Source organism: Fukomys damarensis, unplaced genomic scaffold, assembly GCF_012274545.1.
Source record: "Fukomys damarensis isolate Sample0158 unplaced genomic scaffold, DMR_v1.0_HiC HiC_scaffold_7, whole genome shotgun sequence".
In the NCBI taxonomy this organism is placed as follows: Eukaryota; Metazoa; Chordata; class Mammalia; order Rodentia; family Bathyergidae; genus Fukomys; species Fukomys damarensis.
The window spans coordinates 3,871,667-3,889,720 of NW_022900919.1; the positions used below are offsets into that span (position 1 = coordinate 3,871,667).

Sequence of the window (18,054 nt, forward strand, 5' to 3'; positions counted from 1 at the left end):
TTTTTTTTTTTTTTTTTTTTTTTGGAGAGGTAAGAATTAAGTTTTATTAGTTCAGTGGTTTAAGTATGATCATCGTATTGAGTGTATTGAGGCCCTGTCATGTGATAGAAACGTGTTATATATGCTTTTTTTAAAAAAGCATTTTAAGTACATTTTCTCTAATATAGCAGCCTTACACTTGAGACTCAAGAGATCAAAGGAACTGCCAGTAGTTATTACTCTAGGACTGGGTAGTAGATAATCCATATTTTTACATAGCAAATGATCAACATACAGAATTTAATGCAAAGCAAAATTACTCAAGTGTCAGAAGGGACTAGAGGCATATAGTCAAGCAGTTTTCATATATTTTTAGCCTAATTTTAGGGAGGATAATGAAATAGAAAGTGCTAAGCTTTGTGGATGAAAATGGGAAACATGGTTTTGCCAGCTGAAAGCATTCAGGCCTCAAGGCCTACTTAATCACCCTGCCACACATTCTGGCAACAACAGCAGGATAATTGTCTTTTGATATATTTTTGGGTATTCATAAATATTATGGAAGATGAATTTGCTTTGGTTTTATAATGAATTCTAGTAATTTTTTGAAAGTTTATCCAGATGTCTATATAAAAAGAATTGAGTGAGGTGTTTTATATTTTAGGTTAAAAATCTGTAAGAGGCTGATTTTAGAATTCACCAGCTCCTCAGAAGTTTGGCGAAATATGGTATGTTTCTGTTTTATTTTTTGAAATTCATATTGCATGAATTATCTTAATGTTACACTAAGAATGACAGTTGCGTACAGTAAATTAGGGCATCTGTCATCTTTAAAGCATTGTACTAGTTGGGAAATAACTGTGCTACCAGGTAGACTGTATGAGGGACCCAAGTGATGTGCCAAAAGAATTAACAGGAGGTTAGTGTGCTATGAGATAGATGTAAAATAACATGTTTAAAAAGGTTGAGGGGTACATTTTGCTTTTAGGCCGTAGGTATTAATACTTGCTTCCATTTGTGAGTGCATAAAATGCCAGGCACTTCTGTGAGCAGTTTAGGTCTTAGCTAGTTCATCTTCATGACAACCCATACTACTGTTATCTTAATTCTTTCTAGGAGGAAATGGAGGCTCAGAGAGGTTAAATAACTTGCCCAAGATTTCCCAGCTAGAAGTAATTAGACAGGGACATGAATCTAGACTGGCTTTTGGAGCCTGTTTGTCTTCTGTCGAGCACAGGACCCTGTAAAAGTGGAGACTGAGGAGAGTACTTGAGTTAGTAATTTTCAAAATACGTATTGTTTAATAAACCAATTAAAGATATTTTAACATTTTAATTTTTGTGATTAAAAGTTGGAAAGTTTGACTCATTTGGTTCTTATAAATTCACATATGTGATTGATCTCATGAGAAGCAACACGGACCTAACGATGTCATCACACTGTTCATTTCAAACAGCGCTGTTGCCTGTTTGCTGTCTAACCTCAGCAGTGCCTGGCCCTTATTAAGACATATAGTTATGACAGAAAATCTGGAAAATTATTTCTTATAGGGTGTAAATCATATTTGTTGGGATTCCCTAAACTCAGGCCAAGCGTAGCCCATAAGTGGATTTGGCATCCTGTGTTCATAGCTCAGAAGTATGGGCTCAAGCATTGCTGTTTTAACCCTTTTTTTGAGGTTTTCATATATACCTTTCTGCTTTCTATTGGATTCTGGGTCTGTGCTATTAAACCACCTTCTCTGCTAGTCTGCTATTAGTTTGAAGGTAGTAATTTTGAAAGGTCTTTTTCCCTCCTAATTTTCTCATCTTTCCTTAGTTCATGTCTTAGTTTTGGCCTGGTCATCAGTGGAGAAATGAATTAGATGAAATGATCTAGATATTTCAAATGTATATCTTTGCCATAGTTACAGTATGATTACAGAGGCTTGCTACATCTGATTGCAACTCTCAGGAAAGTTTGGTTAAGACCATCTATGGGAGAAAAAAATTACTTTGTTGATGGAGCATGCGTTCATATTTTACTATATTCTTTAATAAAATGGAATGCAGTTAAAGGGTTTATGACTGAGAGTGGAATACAATTTTTTGTGTGCAATGCCCAAGGGGTTTTGGCTTATGTTAGACGACTACTTAAATCAGAATAAGGAGGACAAGATTTTGGTGTGGGTATGGGTGTGTATGCGTGTGTAAAACTTTCATTAAGAATTTTTCCACCAGTTTAAGAATCCTGTGATTAAATTAGTTTCATTTAAACTATTGCCAGAATGATCAGGTCTTAGTCCGCACTCTAAATTCTTGGTCATTTTTATACATTTGAGTCATAAAGCCATAGCAAAACTAAATCAAAACAAACCAAAAAAATCCTCTCCTAGGTAGAAAGTCAGTAGATCTTGGTTTTAGTTCTAATTTCAACACTAATTCTAAATCTTGGGCAAGTCAATTAATCACTCTGCGGCTCATTATCATCCTCCTCATCATCATTATTTAATTCTTAAAGTAGCTGCCTTGATTATGAGAGACATAGTTATCTTGAGACTCAAGATACTATTGACCAAAATGCTTTATAAAGTCATACATAAAAAATACAAGGGATTATTGTAGGTTAAGTCTCTTATCCAAAATGCCTGGGGCCAAGACAGGTTTCAGATGTCAATTTTAGAGATTTTGGAATATTTGCATAGCTCTCACTGGTTGTTGAGCATCCCTAATCCAAAAACCCAAAGTCTGAAATGTCCCAAAATCCAAAACTACAGAGTTGCTGATATGACTGTAAAAAGTTGTAGATTCTAAAGTGTCTTGGACTTTTACGTTAGGGATATTTAACCTATATCACATTTTCTCAAGTGAAGACATCATTTTAAGAAAATAATGTGCTGAAAAATAGTCCATAAAAGTTTTATTTTGATAATTATTCTTTTGAGAAAATTTTCATTGCCACCTAATTTGAAATTTTGGAGATAATTTATTGAACAGTGAATTGGGTATATATACTAAAATGTTCTAACTGAAGATTTGTTTAATTTATTAGAATTATTAAACCTACGATCAGATCAAGTTAGCCGCTAGACTCGTGTGACAACCTGTTTTTAATCAGTGACTCAGCTGTGATCACCCTGATGTCACCGAATGGCCACAGCTAGTAAAAGGTAATTTTGAATATTATTTTACAGCCTTTAAAAGGCTGTCATTGTAAATTGAAATACGTATTATGAAGAAAATGTATAGTTGGCAGGAATACTGTTAAGACTAGAGGACAGCTGACCTATTTTTCCACTCAATTTCCTTCCTAAAATATTTGGCTCTACTCCCCTGTTCCTGAAATTATAAGCATTTTAGAGAAGATATGGACAATTTCTCAATATGCATTTTACAGTGTGCCTTTTATGTGATGGAAATTTAAATACCTCTAGAAACTTTTGCACCATTAATAAAACTAGTGTACTCTTCTCTCCTAGAGAGTTACAGTGAAGTTAAAAGGAGTGGTTTACACAGTGGAGAAGCTGCACCAGTGTTACTGGGAGTGAGCCACCATTTGAATTTGCTAGCTCTTGTTGCAGTATTCAAATTAGTGGGCTTTGGGGATCATATTTTCTGCCATTTCAAAGCAAGATCTAGAATTGGGAGAGAGTAATAAGATTTATTTTTTATTTTCTAATGTTCCTTTGTTATATTTCTGCTTTAAAATACCCTTTTATGATTTATTATTCTGGCAAGCCTTAGGATAACTTAATTCAACAGTTTTTTAAAAATAAGATTTTCCCCTTTGTTTATACGTTCTGAATTGGTAAAATTAGTAGCATGTACTGGATTCTTATTTCTAACATACTGGCAGTAGAGAATAAATTAGCTCCTAAGCCAAAACAAAGCTTAGGAACTATTATTAGGTGTATGTCTACGTCTATGTCATAGTTTCGAGAGTTTGAATCTTAACATTAGGATATTTATAGAATTTGGATCTTAACGTTAGGATATTTATTTTTAATATTTAGGATATTTAACTTAATATTATAGAGATAATGAGCAAAATGACTAGAAATTTATTCAGACATGCACTATTAGTATAAAAAACATTTTTAGTACTTGTGTGTATAATTACTTTTGTCTTGACTGAGAAAGTTTACAGTCTGAATAGAAATCTGCTATGTTTAAGAGACCTAGGACAGATTTATTTTAGGGTAATCTTTCAATCCTTTCTTACTCTTTTGTCCATCTAGACTGGATTGTTTAAATTATTTAGCTTGACTTAAATGGTTTTAATATCTCACTTTCATATGTGTAAGCATTAAGTAGTAATATATATTTACAAACATTTGGTGACATTTTGATACTAATATTCACGTATTCTTTTGCATAGGGAACAGAAATTGGGAAAACAGATGTAGATACTGTTTGATGATCTGTTGAATCTTGTACCATTTCAGGATCTCAGAGCTTTACTGCGCTTCCATGTTGTACTTCTGAGACTTAGATTTGTTTTCCTTCTTCCTCATGTCTTCCCTTTTTCCAGTAATATTTTTTTCCCTGTCATCATATCCTCACATTTTTCTCTTTCTCTGTTAATTTTGAAACTTTTACTGCCTGTATGTTTAAAAGCTTCTAATCTGCCTCTGTTTTCTCAGTGCCAACAGGTTTATTTTTTGTTTTGCAAGCCAGCTGTGCTTCCTTACAGTATGACATCTGATGGTGGAGGGCTGCATTTTCAAAAGTGAGTCAGCTGATACAAGGGGTTATCAGCATTTTTAGCCCTTCTGTCTAGGAGATGCATTCTTGGAAGCATTCTTGGGTACTTTTACCCCCAAGGCTGGCCGAGACCAGGTGTGTCCCAGAGGTGTTTGGTTTGCTCTCTGGGGGAGAGGATGGAGAAAATTTTTGCATTAGTTTCACTGCCACCAGAAGCAGGCCCCTTTTAGTTCTTACATAATTTGGTGCAAAATTGAAAATATAAATATAGTACAAAGATCTAAATATTTAAGTGGCTGGGGGCCTTTTAAAATTTTTAATCTTTTCATTCTTCGAATCTGAATGAATTGCAGTAAGTGTATTTTTGAAAGTCTTCTAAAGAAGTGTTTTGTTTAAAGTAAGAAATTAGAAAACAGATTTCTACTGTACTAGTGACTCTTGATTTTAAGAGTCTTTCCTTTAAAAATTTAGCTTTTCCCCTAAACTTTTTTCTCATTTGGCAATTTGAAAGTGTTTGAAATAGGTATTCTATTGATTGTCCTTTGAATATTAACTGTTACACAAACTGATGCTGCTTATAAGAATGAAGGTAACATTTATTTATTTTTAACAATGTGATAGGAATAAGGAAAACTGATTCATGTCCACTAAAATGGAAATGAAAGCTTAATTATTTAGAATTTTGAATATTTCTTTGTAAGACACTTACAGTATATTCAGAAAATAAAGAAAATAGTTGGCAGTGATTTAAAACTAAAGTTAATTCACAATTTTCTACAGTAGAATATTAGCTGAGCCGGTGACACACGCCTGTAATCCCAGCACTCGGGAGGTAATAGTTGGCAGTGATTTAAAACTAAAGTTAATTCACAATTTTCTACAGTAGAATATTAGCTGAGGGGGTGACACACGCCTGTAATCCCAGCACTCGGGAGGCTGAGGCAGGAGGATTGCTGTGAGTTGGAGACCAGCCTGGACTACATAGTGAGTTCCAGGTCAGTCTCAACTACATAGTGAGACCCTGTCTCCAAAAAAAAAAAGAGTAGAATATTAATATCCCAGATGATATACTTCCGACAATTAGTATAAAACGCCAATGTATTTTTTGTGGAAACCTAATTTCATTGTTGAACCAGCGTCATCATGGTCAGAATGGAACATCTGATACAAGTGTTCAGAATTCACCAAGGCTTAGATTTTAGTTGGAATTAAGTAGAGCACAGGTTGTCAAGTTTTTTCTTAAAGGATCACATCATCTTTGAGGTTTTGTGGGCACAAGTACTCAGCCCTATTCTTGTGAAAATAGCCATGAGAAATGCCTAAATGAAAGACAGAAACAGGTGGCTGGCCCAAGCTTCAGTTTGTCCATGCTATAGTTTGCTGACCCCTTTATCTAAAATTTCAGACTATGAATACCACTGCATTTAATGTGGATAATAAAATATTTGGCTCTAGAGAATTTCATTATCACACACATTTGACTTTGTGAATAATTTTGGATTGTATTGCTTCTGTTGATATACTGAAGATGGTGTTTGTAATTGCCTTTTTTAAGAAAAAGCATTGAGTTTATTAGTCCAGCACTTAAAATAAATGTATGGCAATCTAAGCTGACCAATTTTTTTCATGTTGAAGTCTTTAATTATTTAAAAAATTCTTTTAATTAGTGATTGGGTCTTGTTTTCAAATATATCTTCCCTTAAGTTATGTGTCTATCCCTTTTTGGAATATAGAATATTTTCTGACTTTGCCTCAATTACATTTTGCAGGTCACCAGGAGAACCCCAGTCTGACGACATTGAAGCTAGCCGAATGTAAGTATAACTTAGTTGAGGCTGTGGTATCTTTTCAGTTGCCCTAGACTGCTTTAAATGCATTATTTGAAAATAATTTCCAAGTAGAAGAAAGTAATGATTTAAATGTATGTCGAGAGAGAGGAACATACCTATATTCCCCTATTAACTCCCTCTAAAACTTGGGCAAGAAGTCATTAGATGGCTACAACTAGATAGATAATTGGCATATTCTGATTCTTTTGTCTTTTTGCTCCCTTAGCAGTTGTGGGGAAGTAGGAAGACCACTGGGGAAAGAATGGAATTTAGTGGCCTCTGTGCTTGCTATGTGTAAAACATCAACTAAATACAAAGGAGCATGAGAGTTCTTACTGTGGAGAAATTTATGGTGTAAGTCACTCAGAATGAAAAATACCAAATCACAGTTTTTTTCATTCACTGAAGTATAGTGGTGCTCAGGAAACAGTGGGATCACAAAGAAGTACCAGATGACTCACTATGTATTTGGAACCCAGTCCAGATGGCAGGAAAGTTGGGGTCATTAGGTAAGGCTAGGTTACATCTTGAAGTGTTACCAGGAGTTAGGCAACTGAAAGTATGAACAGGATTCTTTCAGGCAGAAGCATAAGCAAATTATCAAGCAGCGTACTAAATGTAGAGAACAGTAGGCAGTTTAAGACTTTCAGATCAGAGTGACCAAAAGTTAGGAAAAGTGAAAAGATAAGCTTTGGTAGTTGGAAAAGGCTAGGTAGGGCCTTGCATGTTGTGTGCAGGATTTTGGCTTGTATCTCAGTTATTTGGGAATCACACAGAATTTCTTTAATAGGGAGTACCAACTCAGACATATTTTTTAATAACTTGTTGTAGAGAAACAGATTTGACAGGAAACATGGTATTAGGTGACCAGGCCTTCAGCCTTAACAGGCTTAGTGATTGGTTGTTAAAGAGTTAAGAAGTTTTAATATATTAGAGGTGATAATTACCAAAGAAATATTTTTTTTGTAGAATAATAAGGGTTTGATTGAAAAATACTGGTGTAGCAGTTGAGCTTAGAAAAGAGGAAAGACTCCTGAAATTAGCAAGGGGTAAAGATAGATATGTGATGTTTAAATGTGTTTGTGGATGAGGTTGACAAAGTCAAGATTTTCTTTTCTGAAAATAGAGGCAATTTTTTAAATGCTTGTGTATATTATAAATCTCCAAGAAAGGACTATAAAATACATTTTTAAATGTATGTGACCATGTAATTCTTGTTTAATTTTTTAAAATTGTAAAATAAATACAACATTTTTTACCATAGAAGCGTACGTTTAATGATGTTATGTATGATAGTATTGTGTAGTCATTGTGAGAACTCTTCATTTAGCAGTACTTAAACTGTACTCATTAAATGATAATTATCCATTTCTATTGCCCCTGGCAACCAACATTCTACTTTTGGATTGGTTTTTTTTTTTTGGCTACTTTAAGTACCTCATTTACTTGGAATTATATACTTTTTTATCTTTTTGGAGATGGGCTTATTTCAGTCAGGGATCCTGAATGTTGTAGTTGCAATTCTATACTTTTTTATCTTTTTGGTGATTGGCTTATTTCAGTCAGGGATCCTGACTGTTGTAGCATGTCAGAATTTTCTTCCTTGGTTAGGGTCAGTAAAAACCTTGTTTTGCTTACTCATTTATCTGTTAGTGGATGCTTGGGTTGTTTTCATGTTTCAACAGTTGCTGGTGTATGCTTTAAGACCTTAGATTCTTTAAGGTATATACTCAGAAATGGAATTTCTGGAGCCTATATTAAAACAGTTTTTGAGAAACTGTCAGACTGTTTGCCATAGTTTCTGCACCATTTTACATTTTTACCAGCAGTGTACAAGGGTTCCAGTTTTATCTTTGCAACCATTTACATATGCTTATTTTTATTTTTTGATGGTTATCTGAGTGGATATGAGGTAGTGGGTATTTCAATGCAGTTTTAGTGACAACATAACTTTTTGTGAAGTTCTTTGTAAAATTTCTGGGAACACTAATAAATAGAGGGTTCATTTTGGGGAGTTGAAAATATTGAAAATTTAACAGGTTATTGAGAGTTATTGGTGAAAAAGTAGACCAGAGAAAGTTGAAAGTCTGTACTGAGTGGCTAACTGGGATTAGAAAGCTTGTCATACTTAGAATTTAAAGACTTTTCTCCAGTAGCCAGAGACTTTGATATTCTAGCTTGAGTATCAGGGTCGATGGACCAGAACTGTGTACAGTGGCCCTTGTAGAGGATATTGACAATGGTGTGGACAAAGTTTTATATAGCTCTTGATGCTGGCCATAGTTGAAAAGATGGTGGTGCCTGCCCAGTGTGTTGGATTATTAACAGAGATACTTGTTGTGAGGTCCTGATGGTAGAAAATGATTTCACAGCACTTGTCCCACTGCAGAAGCATCAGTTGGAACAGCTATCCATTGACAAAAATATCTTCACAAGAGCAATTGAAACCAGGTAAGAGGGTAGGAGAGACAGTTGCACAGTACCAGTGCGCCACCTCTTCCCTCAACCTTGAGCAGCACAGTATCGAAAAACACATTCTCCTTGGGAAGAGAAAGTTAGGCACTGGACTTTGTTGTATACCTCAACACTAGAACTGCCCCAGTGAGATCCAGTAGGCTCTCTACTTACAGACTCCATTCTACTACCTACAAAATGGGTCTCCAGGGCCTCTATACTGCCAGACCAGATTCCATAACCCCCAGCTCCAGGCCTGCTTAGTGCCAGGCTGTTTCCTGCAGTTCATCCTCAGCTTCACCCTCCGTCTTGGCCCCTGTGGTTCTATACTACAGCAAGCTCAGGGTTCAGGCCTGTCTTAGACTTCAGTGCTTGGCTCTGGTTGGATCCAGGCTCCAGGATCATCCTTATGGACTCTGGTGTTAGGTCAGCCTCTGTGGCCTCAGGACTTTACTTTAACCTTTGTGAACTCTTGGCTGTGGGCAGCACCCCTACACCTGGCCTCAGGCTGGCTCCTCTGGAACCAAACTTTACATTTACCTAAGAAATAGTCTGGCCCCAAACTTTAGGCCATTCTCTGTGACTCCAGGTTCTGTTGGACTTAGGGTGCAGACCCATCTTAGTAGACACTCTTATCCATCTTGTACCTGCTTACTAAGACTCTGGGACCTCCCTTGCAGTCCCAGGCTCTAGACCTGTGGTCTCAGGCTTAAGGCTTGTCCCATTGTACCTGGTTCCAGGTCCACCCCAGCACCTGACTGCCTGCCTTCTGTATGCTCAGGCTGTAGGTCCACCCCATTTTAGGTTAGGTCTTGTCAACTTGATCATCAAACCCAGCCCCCTGTAGATACATGCTCCAGGCCTACCCTCGTAGTCCCCATCAGTAGGTTCACCACAGTGGATCCAGGCTTCATATCCAGCCTTTTGGACACAGGCTCCAGGCTTTCTTATGTGCTGACCTTAGGAACCAGGGTATTCTTCTCAAGGACTCAAGTAGCAGTCCTGACCATGAACCACATCAAATGGCATGCGTAAAATCTCAGGACAGATATGGCTTTTTGAGATAGCTGTCTGTCTGCAAAGACTGGAATAAGTTCCTGCTTTTTCAAATGTACAGACATTAATACATGGCTGCAAGGATCAAGAGCAGTCACAATTGATGCCACAAAGGGAGCAAAATGAACAGCCAATAACTGATCCTAAAGAAGTGAACATTTATGAGCTGTTTGATAAAGAATTCAAAGTTGAGTAAAGTTTTAAAAAGCTACAGAGAAGTAAATAATCCCAAGAAATCATGAATACAATAAACAACTATAATGAGAAATTTAAGCAAGATTGCAATTATATTTTTAAAAATTTAAACAAACCCAGGAGCTGAAAAATACAGTGAATGAAATGAAAAATACAGAAGAGAGCAGCAGCAGCATTGATCAAATACAATAGTAATCTTGAGCATGAAAATAAGTTACTTGTAAAAGGTGAAAGCTTTATATGTGAAGGAAACCAGAGTATAGTTATTTGAAAATACACAGTCAGATGAAATTAAAGGAAAAAGATTGAAAAGGAATGAGGAACACTTAATGGGATTTTATAGGATAGCATCCAAGGAAGAAATGTTTGAGTTCACCAAAGATACAGCTAATTTAAAGAAATAATAGTGAAAAGAGCTCATGCAAAAAAGTGAAAGGTCTGTATTAAGGTTCAGATCAGATAAGACCACATCATGACATACTGTAAACTTTGTAAAAACAAGTCCAAGAGGATTCAGAAAGCAGCAAGAGAAAAGTATTTTATATAGAAAGGAGTTGCAATAAAACTAGGAGCATCTTTCTCAGCAGAAATCTCACAGACCAAGAGAATGGGATAGTACATTTAACCTGCAGAAGGGGTGGGGGTGGGGGGACAAAATACAAAGCTACCAAGCAAGCATAATTTACCTGGCAAAGCTTTTCTTCAGAAGTAATGGATAGAAAAAGACTTTAAAGAGAGATGAAAAAGAAAACAATTTACTATCGTTAGACCTGTTTTATAAGAGAAAGGGAATTCTTGAAGAAAAGCACACTATTGGTAGCATGAGAACATAGTGTAAAACTTAGTTGTAAATGTAAATACACAGATTAACTCAGAATACAACTTAGCAACATCATGAGACCCTGTCTCAAAAAAATTTTTAAAGCTGCTGGGGATGTAGCTCAGTGGAAATCCTTTGGTGCAATCTCAGTAACACACACTCACACACACAGACACACACACACACACACACACACACACACACACTTTAAAAGCATACCAGTAGAAAAGTAATCTAGCACACAGGACACTATCAGAAGAAGGAATAAAGGATTTTTCTCAGACATCCAAAAAAACTCCTTACAAAATGGCAGTAGTTCTTATTACTTACAAGTAATTGACTTGCATGTAGATTAAATTCTTCAGAACACAAAGGGTGGCTAATATAATAGGAACCAACTATCATATATGTACTGCCTACATGGGACTAACTTTACCTTTAAGAACATACATGAATTAAAAGTAAAAAGATAAAGGTATTTGGTGGAAATAGAAACCAAAAGAGAGCAAGAATAGCTTCATTTAGATAACAACAGATGTGAAATAAAAGATAAAAAACAATAAAAAGGGCATTATGTAACGACAAAGGAGTTGATTTATCAAGAAGATAAGTTGTAAATATATGTGTATTCAACTTTAAGAGTACCCGAAAGTACCTAATATATACAGCAAATATTAATAGATCTTAAGTGATAGACTATAATACAGCAATAGTTGGATGCTTCAGTACCCTACTCTTAACAGTGATTATCCAGAAAGGAAATCAGTATAGAAACATCACTTAAACAACACTAGTGCAAGTGGATGGGTGTAAGGGGCATATGTAGAATATTCCATCTAACATTGTCAGAACAGTCTTCTCAAGAGAACATGGGATATTCTGTTGGGTAGGTCATGTGCTAAGCCACAGAACAAGTCTTGACAAATTTAAATTGATTGAAATCGTATCAAATATCTTTGCTAGTTATAATATGACACGAGATGTGTAATAACACAAATTTCAGAAAATACATATATAGAAATTAGCAGTGTAATTCTGAACAACTAGTGGGGCACAAAAAGAAAAGGGAAATTAAAAATATATCTTGAGACAAAAATGGAAATATCAGCATGGGTTGCAGTACAAACATTTCTAGGATGGAAACTTTATAGTAACAAATGGCTGCATCAAAAAAAGATCTCAAATAAACAATCTAATGTTGCACCCGCCAAAAGAATTAAAAAAAACAAATTAATTCCAAAGTTATTTGATGGAAAGAAAAACATCAAAGCAGAATGAGTGAAATAGGGCCAGAGCTCAGTGCTTTTGCTGCTTGACTTGCAAGTGCAAGTTCTATCCCTGTACCAAAAAAAAGAAAGAAAAGAAAAAGAAGTGAAATGGAGAAATAAAAAATAAAAGAAACTGCAAAACAAAAATTGGGATTTTTCAAAGATAGTATCAGTGCAGTTCCTGAGAAGCTGAAGCAAGAGAATCGCCAGGTTCAGTGCCAGCCTGGGCAACTTAGTTTCTTAGTGAGATTATTTCTCAAAATAAATTAAAAAAAAAAAAAAAGCATAGGGAAGTGGCTCAGTGTGAAGGCCCTGGATTGAATCCCCTCTGTGTGTGCGTGCGTGCGTGCGTGTGTGTGTGTGTATGTGTGTGTGTTTGTGTGTGTGGTGGTTTCAGTGTTATTGTTTCACAGAAAAAAAAACCCTAAAATTTATATGAAACCACAGGAGACATTGACTAGCCATAGCAATCTTGAATTTAAAAAAAGATGGAGGTATTATACTACCTGATTGAAAATACAATACCAAAGTTAGAATAATCAGATAAGCATGACATAAGAATACATATGGACAGATGCAACATAGTAAACTAGAAATCCACACACTTACTGTTACTTTTTGACAAAGGTGCTAAGAGCATAAAAAGAGGAAGAAAGGACAATCTGTTCAACAGAGGATCTTGGGAAAATTGGGTTTCCACATGCAGAAGCATGAAATTGGACTCTTATAACCAGTATAGAACTCAACTCAAAATGTTTCAAAACATAAATGTGAGATCTGAAATTGTAAAAGTACTAGAAGACAAGGAAAAGCTCTTTAACATTGCTGCTGGTAGTGAGTTTTTGGGCCGTCTCCCCAGTTCATACACAACAAAAACAAAAATGGACAAATGGGATTGCATCAAACTACAGAGCTTCTGCACAAGCCAAGGATGTAATCAGCAGAGTGAAGAGACATCCAAGGGAATGAAAGAAAGCATTTGCAAGTTACACATCTGAGAAGCTAATGTCTAAAATATATAAGGAATTTAAACATTAAATAGTAGGAAAGTAAATACCCAGTTAAGAAATGGTCCAAAGATCTAAATAGTCATTTCTTGAAAGAAGTCATTAAGATGACCAACTAGTAAATTTAAAAAATGCTGACATCTTTAGTCACTTAGGAATAAGATATGATCTCATTCCTGTTTAAAGTGGTTATTGTGAAAAAATGATTGTTCATATTGGTGAGAATGTGGAGAAAGAATTTTTCCTCATAGTTGGTAAGAATGTAGTATAGTGATTAGGGGAGAGAGAGTTGAAGTTCCTCAAAAAATTGAAAATAGCTACCATGATTCACCAACCCCACTGTTAGAAAACAAAAATACAACTACTATGATTCAGTCACCACACTGACTGTGTAAAGGATATCTGCTCCCTCATATTCATTGCAATATTATTCACAAGGGTCAAAATACAGTTAAGTATTCAGTGGATGTGTAGATAAGGAAATATGCATATGCACAATACAGTTCAGTCATAAAAGAATGAAATCCTGTCTTTTCTGACAATATGGATAGATAGGTTAGTGTGTTAAAGTCAAATAAAACAGACTCGGAAAGACAAATACTTTGTGATGTCACTTATATGTGGAATGTAAAATGTTGATATTCCAGAAGTAGACTGAAGAGTATTGGTTACCAGGGGCTACAGAGATGGTAGTCAAAGAATATAAATTTTCACTTCAGTAGAAGTTAGTTCAAGGGCTCTATTACACAGCATGATGACTGCAGTTTAATAATGTATGTCTTAGAAATTGCTAAGAAAGTAAATTTTAAATATTCTCACCTTAATGCTATGTATGTGAGGCATTTCATATATTACCTTACTTACTCTAGCCATTACACAATGTATATGTATTTCAAAACATGTACAATTCTTGTCAATTAAAAATAAATTAGGAAAAAAGTCTCAATATGTCAAAAAGATTGGCATGAATACTCTTGGATAAATGAAATAACAGTGATCAAAGTGTGAATGTTTAATATGCCTAGGATAGAAAAGTGATAAATTGAAATAAAATGAAGGCACATATTTTGGAAGATTAGAGTTGAACTAGAATATGCACACAGACATTTAATTTTTATTATTTTTATTTTTTTGCTCTACTGGGGTTTAAACTCAGGACCTTGCACTTACCAAGCAAGCTTGGTGCCATTGAGCTAAATCCCTGGCCCAACACAGACATTTTAAAGTCTTTTTACTAATGGTGTCATGGGGCAGAGGGAAGTAAAAGGAAGCCTTTAGCCTTTGAGTATAATTTACCAGAACAGAGAAGAAAACCATAGGCATTCAGGTGCATTATATGAATCTCATATTGTAATTGCTTTTTGTTTTGTTTGGGGCAGTGGACATTTTTTAATGCAAGGAATTTAGAAAAATGATGGTGAACTTAACTGGTTTTAGGAGTCTTGACATCGTACATAAAAGGGTTTCAGAATAATAAAAAAAAGCCAGGATTTAGTGAAATCAATGAGATTGAAGGCTATTATTTAACAAGGAACAAGTTACATGAAGTGAGCTTTTAGAGAACTTAGTGGAATGTTAGAAGATAAGTTAAGGATAAAGAATGGCAAAGAATAAAGGAAATGAATGGGTAGTAAAAGCTAAGGATGATGATATTGTGAGGCATGATGGGATGTTTGTCATAAGGTTTCATGTGAATTTCTGGTGATAAGTCCAGGTTGCATAAAGGATGCTTTCATACTGTTTAACAGAACTGAGTTAAAGTGTAGTAGCAGGTTAGACTTCCTGTGTCATCTCATCAGAGCAAGGGTCCTAGCCATGGTGCTTTGGAAATGTAGCTCTTAAACCTTCACATCTGACACCATTTCATGTGTTCCTATACTTGTAGAACCCATAGTCTGCACTTTAGTAAGGTGAGTAGATCCAGGATTGTTCTACCATAGTATTTACATGCCTTAGTTTTCAAAATAGGTTATGAAATACTCTTAATTTTAAGAAAGAATTAAAGAGGTTGATTTATTAATGACAGCATTGCACCTTTGTTAAAGCTTGATTTCTATTGGCACTTTAATAAATATTTGCATTTGGCCTATCTTGAGTGCCTTTTAAATATAATATAGATACCACTTTGAGTGCATTTAAAATAGTAATTTTTTTTTTTTTTAAATGTGGAATCTATGTCTAGTTTTAAGGGATTCTTTGTTGCCATTTCCTTGGATGCTAAGAAAAGCAAAAGACAAATTTTTTAACAGCTGGATACCCATTTGTAGCTTAGCTAACAGAATAATGTCATAAATATATGATCTTTTTATTTGATCATATGTTTATTCTGCCTGGATTTTATTTAAATTTGCAGATACTGTGTGGTAGTATTTTTGTATGTGTTTAGACTTAATTTTTTAAATGATTTCAAAGCAGTTTCTCAGTAACTTCAGATTTCTCATGTTTGGTAATTACTTCCTTCTCCTATCTCTAACATTAAGGCTATATTTTCAGGTATATTACTATAAATGGAGCAAGGGTAAATGTATCAAGTGATTTGTGGCTCATTAAAGCAAGATTGTTTAAATAAATCCTCAGTTTACTGTAAATGTTGGAATGTCCCAGACCAGTCCTAAGGCCATCTTTATCCTTTCTCTCCAGGTAAGAACCTTATTATCTGTATCCTTACAACTCACATTTCCATCTCCAGCAATGACAAACCACCTTAGCTATAGGTTTATTGATCTAACAGTTAGATATCAACTTGTCAAAGTTGACAAGTCCAAAACAGGCAAAGTCCAAAATAGAGATCTTGATTTTCATCCTCTCAGAGCCACTTCTTTTATAATCTTGCCATCTCAATCAATAGCAACTTGAAAAATCTGGTTAACTCCACTTTCAAAATATCCATAATTCAGCCACTTTACCATTTCTGCCTCTGCTGCCCTGATTAAAGCTAAGGCCATCATCTTTTGCAAAAGAATGCAATTATTTGTTAAAGTCTTTCCCATGAAAGTCTCTAGTAATAGCCAGAATGGTCTTTTCAAAACTGAATGATGTTACCTGTGCCCCAAACCTTCCAAGGCTTCCCTCCTCTCTTAAGGTAATAGCTAGAAGTATACATGGCTCTACATGAAGTGGCTCCATTTTACTTCAAGTATGCTCTATATTTCTCTTCATCTTTATTTACACTGGCTTTGTGTTCTTAAGGCTTATAGTTATTGCCTTTGTCCTGTGTTTGAGGTATCCATGAGGTTTCCTTGTTCACTTGTTTCAGAGTTCTTAAATAATTGCTTTTCAGACAGGTCTTCTCTGACCCGCTTCATCAGAAAATGATCATGTTCCATCTTCTCTTTTTCTCTTACCTTTCTGTGTTTTTCTTCAGACAATTTAATGTTATTTGACTTCTTTCATGTTTTCTTTGTCATTTTGCTTCTTTACTGCTAGAATGAAACCTAGTGAGACATACAAAAACAGTCAATAAATATTACATGAAAAAATGAAGGTACAAACTTCAATCAAAATGTCTCTGACTTTTTTAACTACCTTTCAGAAATGTAGGAGGAATTTTTTCTTCTTCTTCTTCTTCTTCTTCTTCTTCTTCTTCTTCTTCTTCTTCTTCTTCTTCTTCTTCTTCTTCCTCTTCCTCTTCTTCTTCCTCTTCCTCTTCCTCTTCCTCTTCCTCTTCCTCTTCCTCTTCCTCTTCCTCTTCCTCTTCCTCTTCCTCTTCCTCTTCCTCTTCCTCTTCCTTCTTTTTTGGTACCAGGGATCGAACTCTGGTCCTTGATCTTCTTCTTCTTCTTCTTCTTCTTCTTCTTCTTCTTCTTTCTTCTTTCTTCTTCTTTCTTCTTCTTTCTTCTTCTTTCTTCTTCTTTCTTCTTCTTCTTTCTTCTTCTTCTTTCTTCTTCTTCTTTCTTCTTCTTCTTCTTCTTCACCAGGGATCGAACTCTGGTCCTTCAGTTTGCAGTGCAGGTGGCGGAAGCACTGAGCCAAATCTTCAGCCCTTTTTTCCTTTTTTTAAGGAAATTTTTTAGCATTAGCTAAAGTGTAAACAAACTGACAAACAGATGCACAGTACATAGAAACCGAGTGATGGCATTTAACATCTCGAATGCTTGCCCTTTGGCAAGTCACTGGAACTGTGTTCCAGGCGGCACATGAGTTTCTCAAATTTCGTAAGAGAGCCGAGCCCTTTCATCATAGTAGACTTTGGGAGGTGGAGCTTGGATTGTTTTAGTTGTATGACTTTTAACTTGAGTGTATTTTCATATAGATAAACATTTATAAACCAAGTAGCACCTCAGAGTATTTCTTTCAGAAGTAAAAAAAGTATCTTTAATCACATGAATGGCTCCTCTGTTTCTAAGATTTTCTCCTGTGGATGCTGTCATTATAGTCTCCAGATTGAGCCTTTGCAGATCTTTTTGTATACTTACATTCATGAAACTGGGAGGTATTTTAAAATCTGTTTTCCTTTAAGGTCAAATAACTAGCAAAAGGTATGGTTAACTGACACAGTTATCTATCTAGATAGTATTAAAGTAGAAATTGAAAAGTCTATTGAGGCTCTGTAATTTTCTGTGTTTAGAGGATACAGTAAGTTATTAAGGCATGTGCCGTTTCATAAGTAGATAGCTATAATAAGGTAAAATAGTGGAGTAAAAGAGTAGGTGCAGATTACGGTGGGCGTGTAGAGGAATGCTACCTAATCGTCTTGGAAATGATGTCTAAACTGAAACCTCTGAGATGATGGGGATCAGTAAGGATCACATTCTTCAAGAAAAG

General features: G+C 35.4%; 1 protein-coding gene across 5 annotated transcripts in view; it reads left to right on the plus strand.

Annotated features, from left to right (window-relative positions):
* The window catches only part of Ube3a (ubiquitin protein ligase E3A), a 74,608-nt gene that overhangs the window by 5,278 nt on the left and 51,276 nt on the right, over positions 1–18,054 (plus strand). The window contains exons 2-5 of one of the 5 annotated variants that reach the window (XM_010612924.3): positions 644–707; positions 3,010–3,127; positions 4,601–4,686; positions 6,431–6,475. In XM_010612924.3, the coding sequence (XP_010611226.1) occupies positions 4,652–4,686; positions 6,431–6,475 (80 nt within the window). In that variant the 5' untranslated portion in view covers positions 644–707; positions 3,010–3,127; positions 4,601–4,651. Of the gene's footprint in view, positions 1–637; positions 708–3,009; positions 3,128–4,600; positions 4,687–6,430; positions 6,476–15,783; positions 15,931–18,054 lie in introns of those variants that run through there. The other 4 variants (XM_010612926.3, XM_010612927.3, XM_033761045.1 and 1 more) reach the window with 4 other exon arrangements.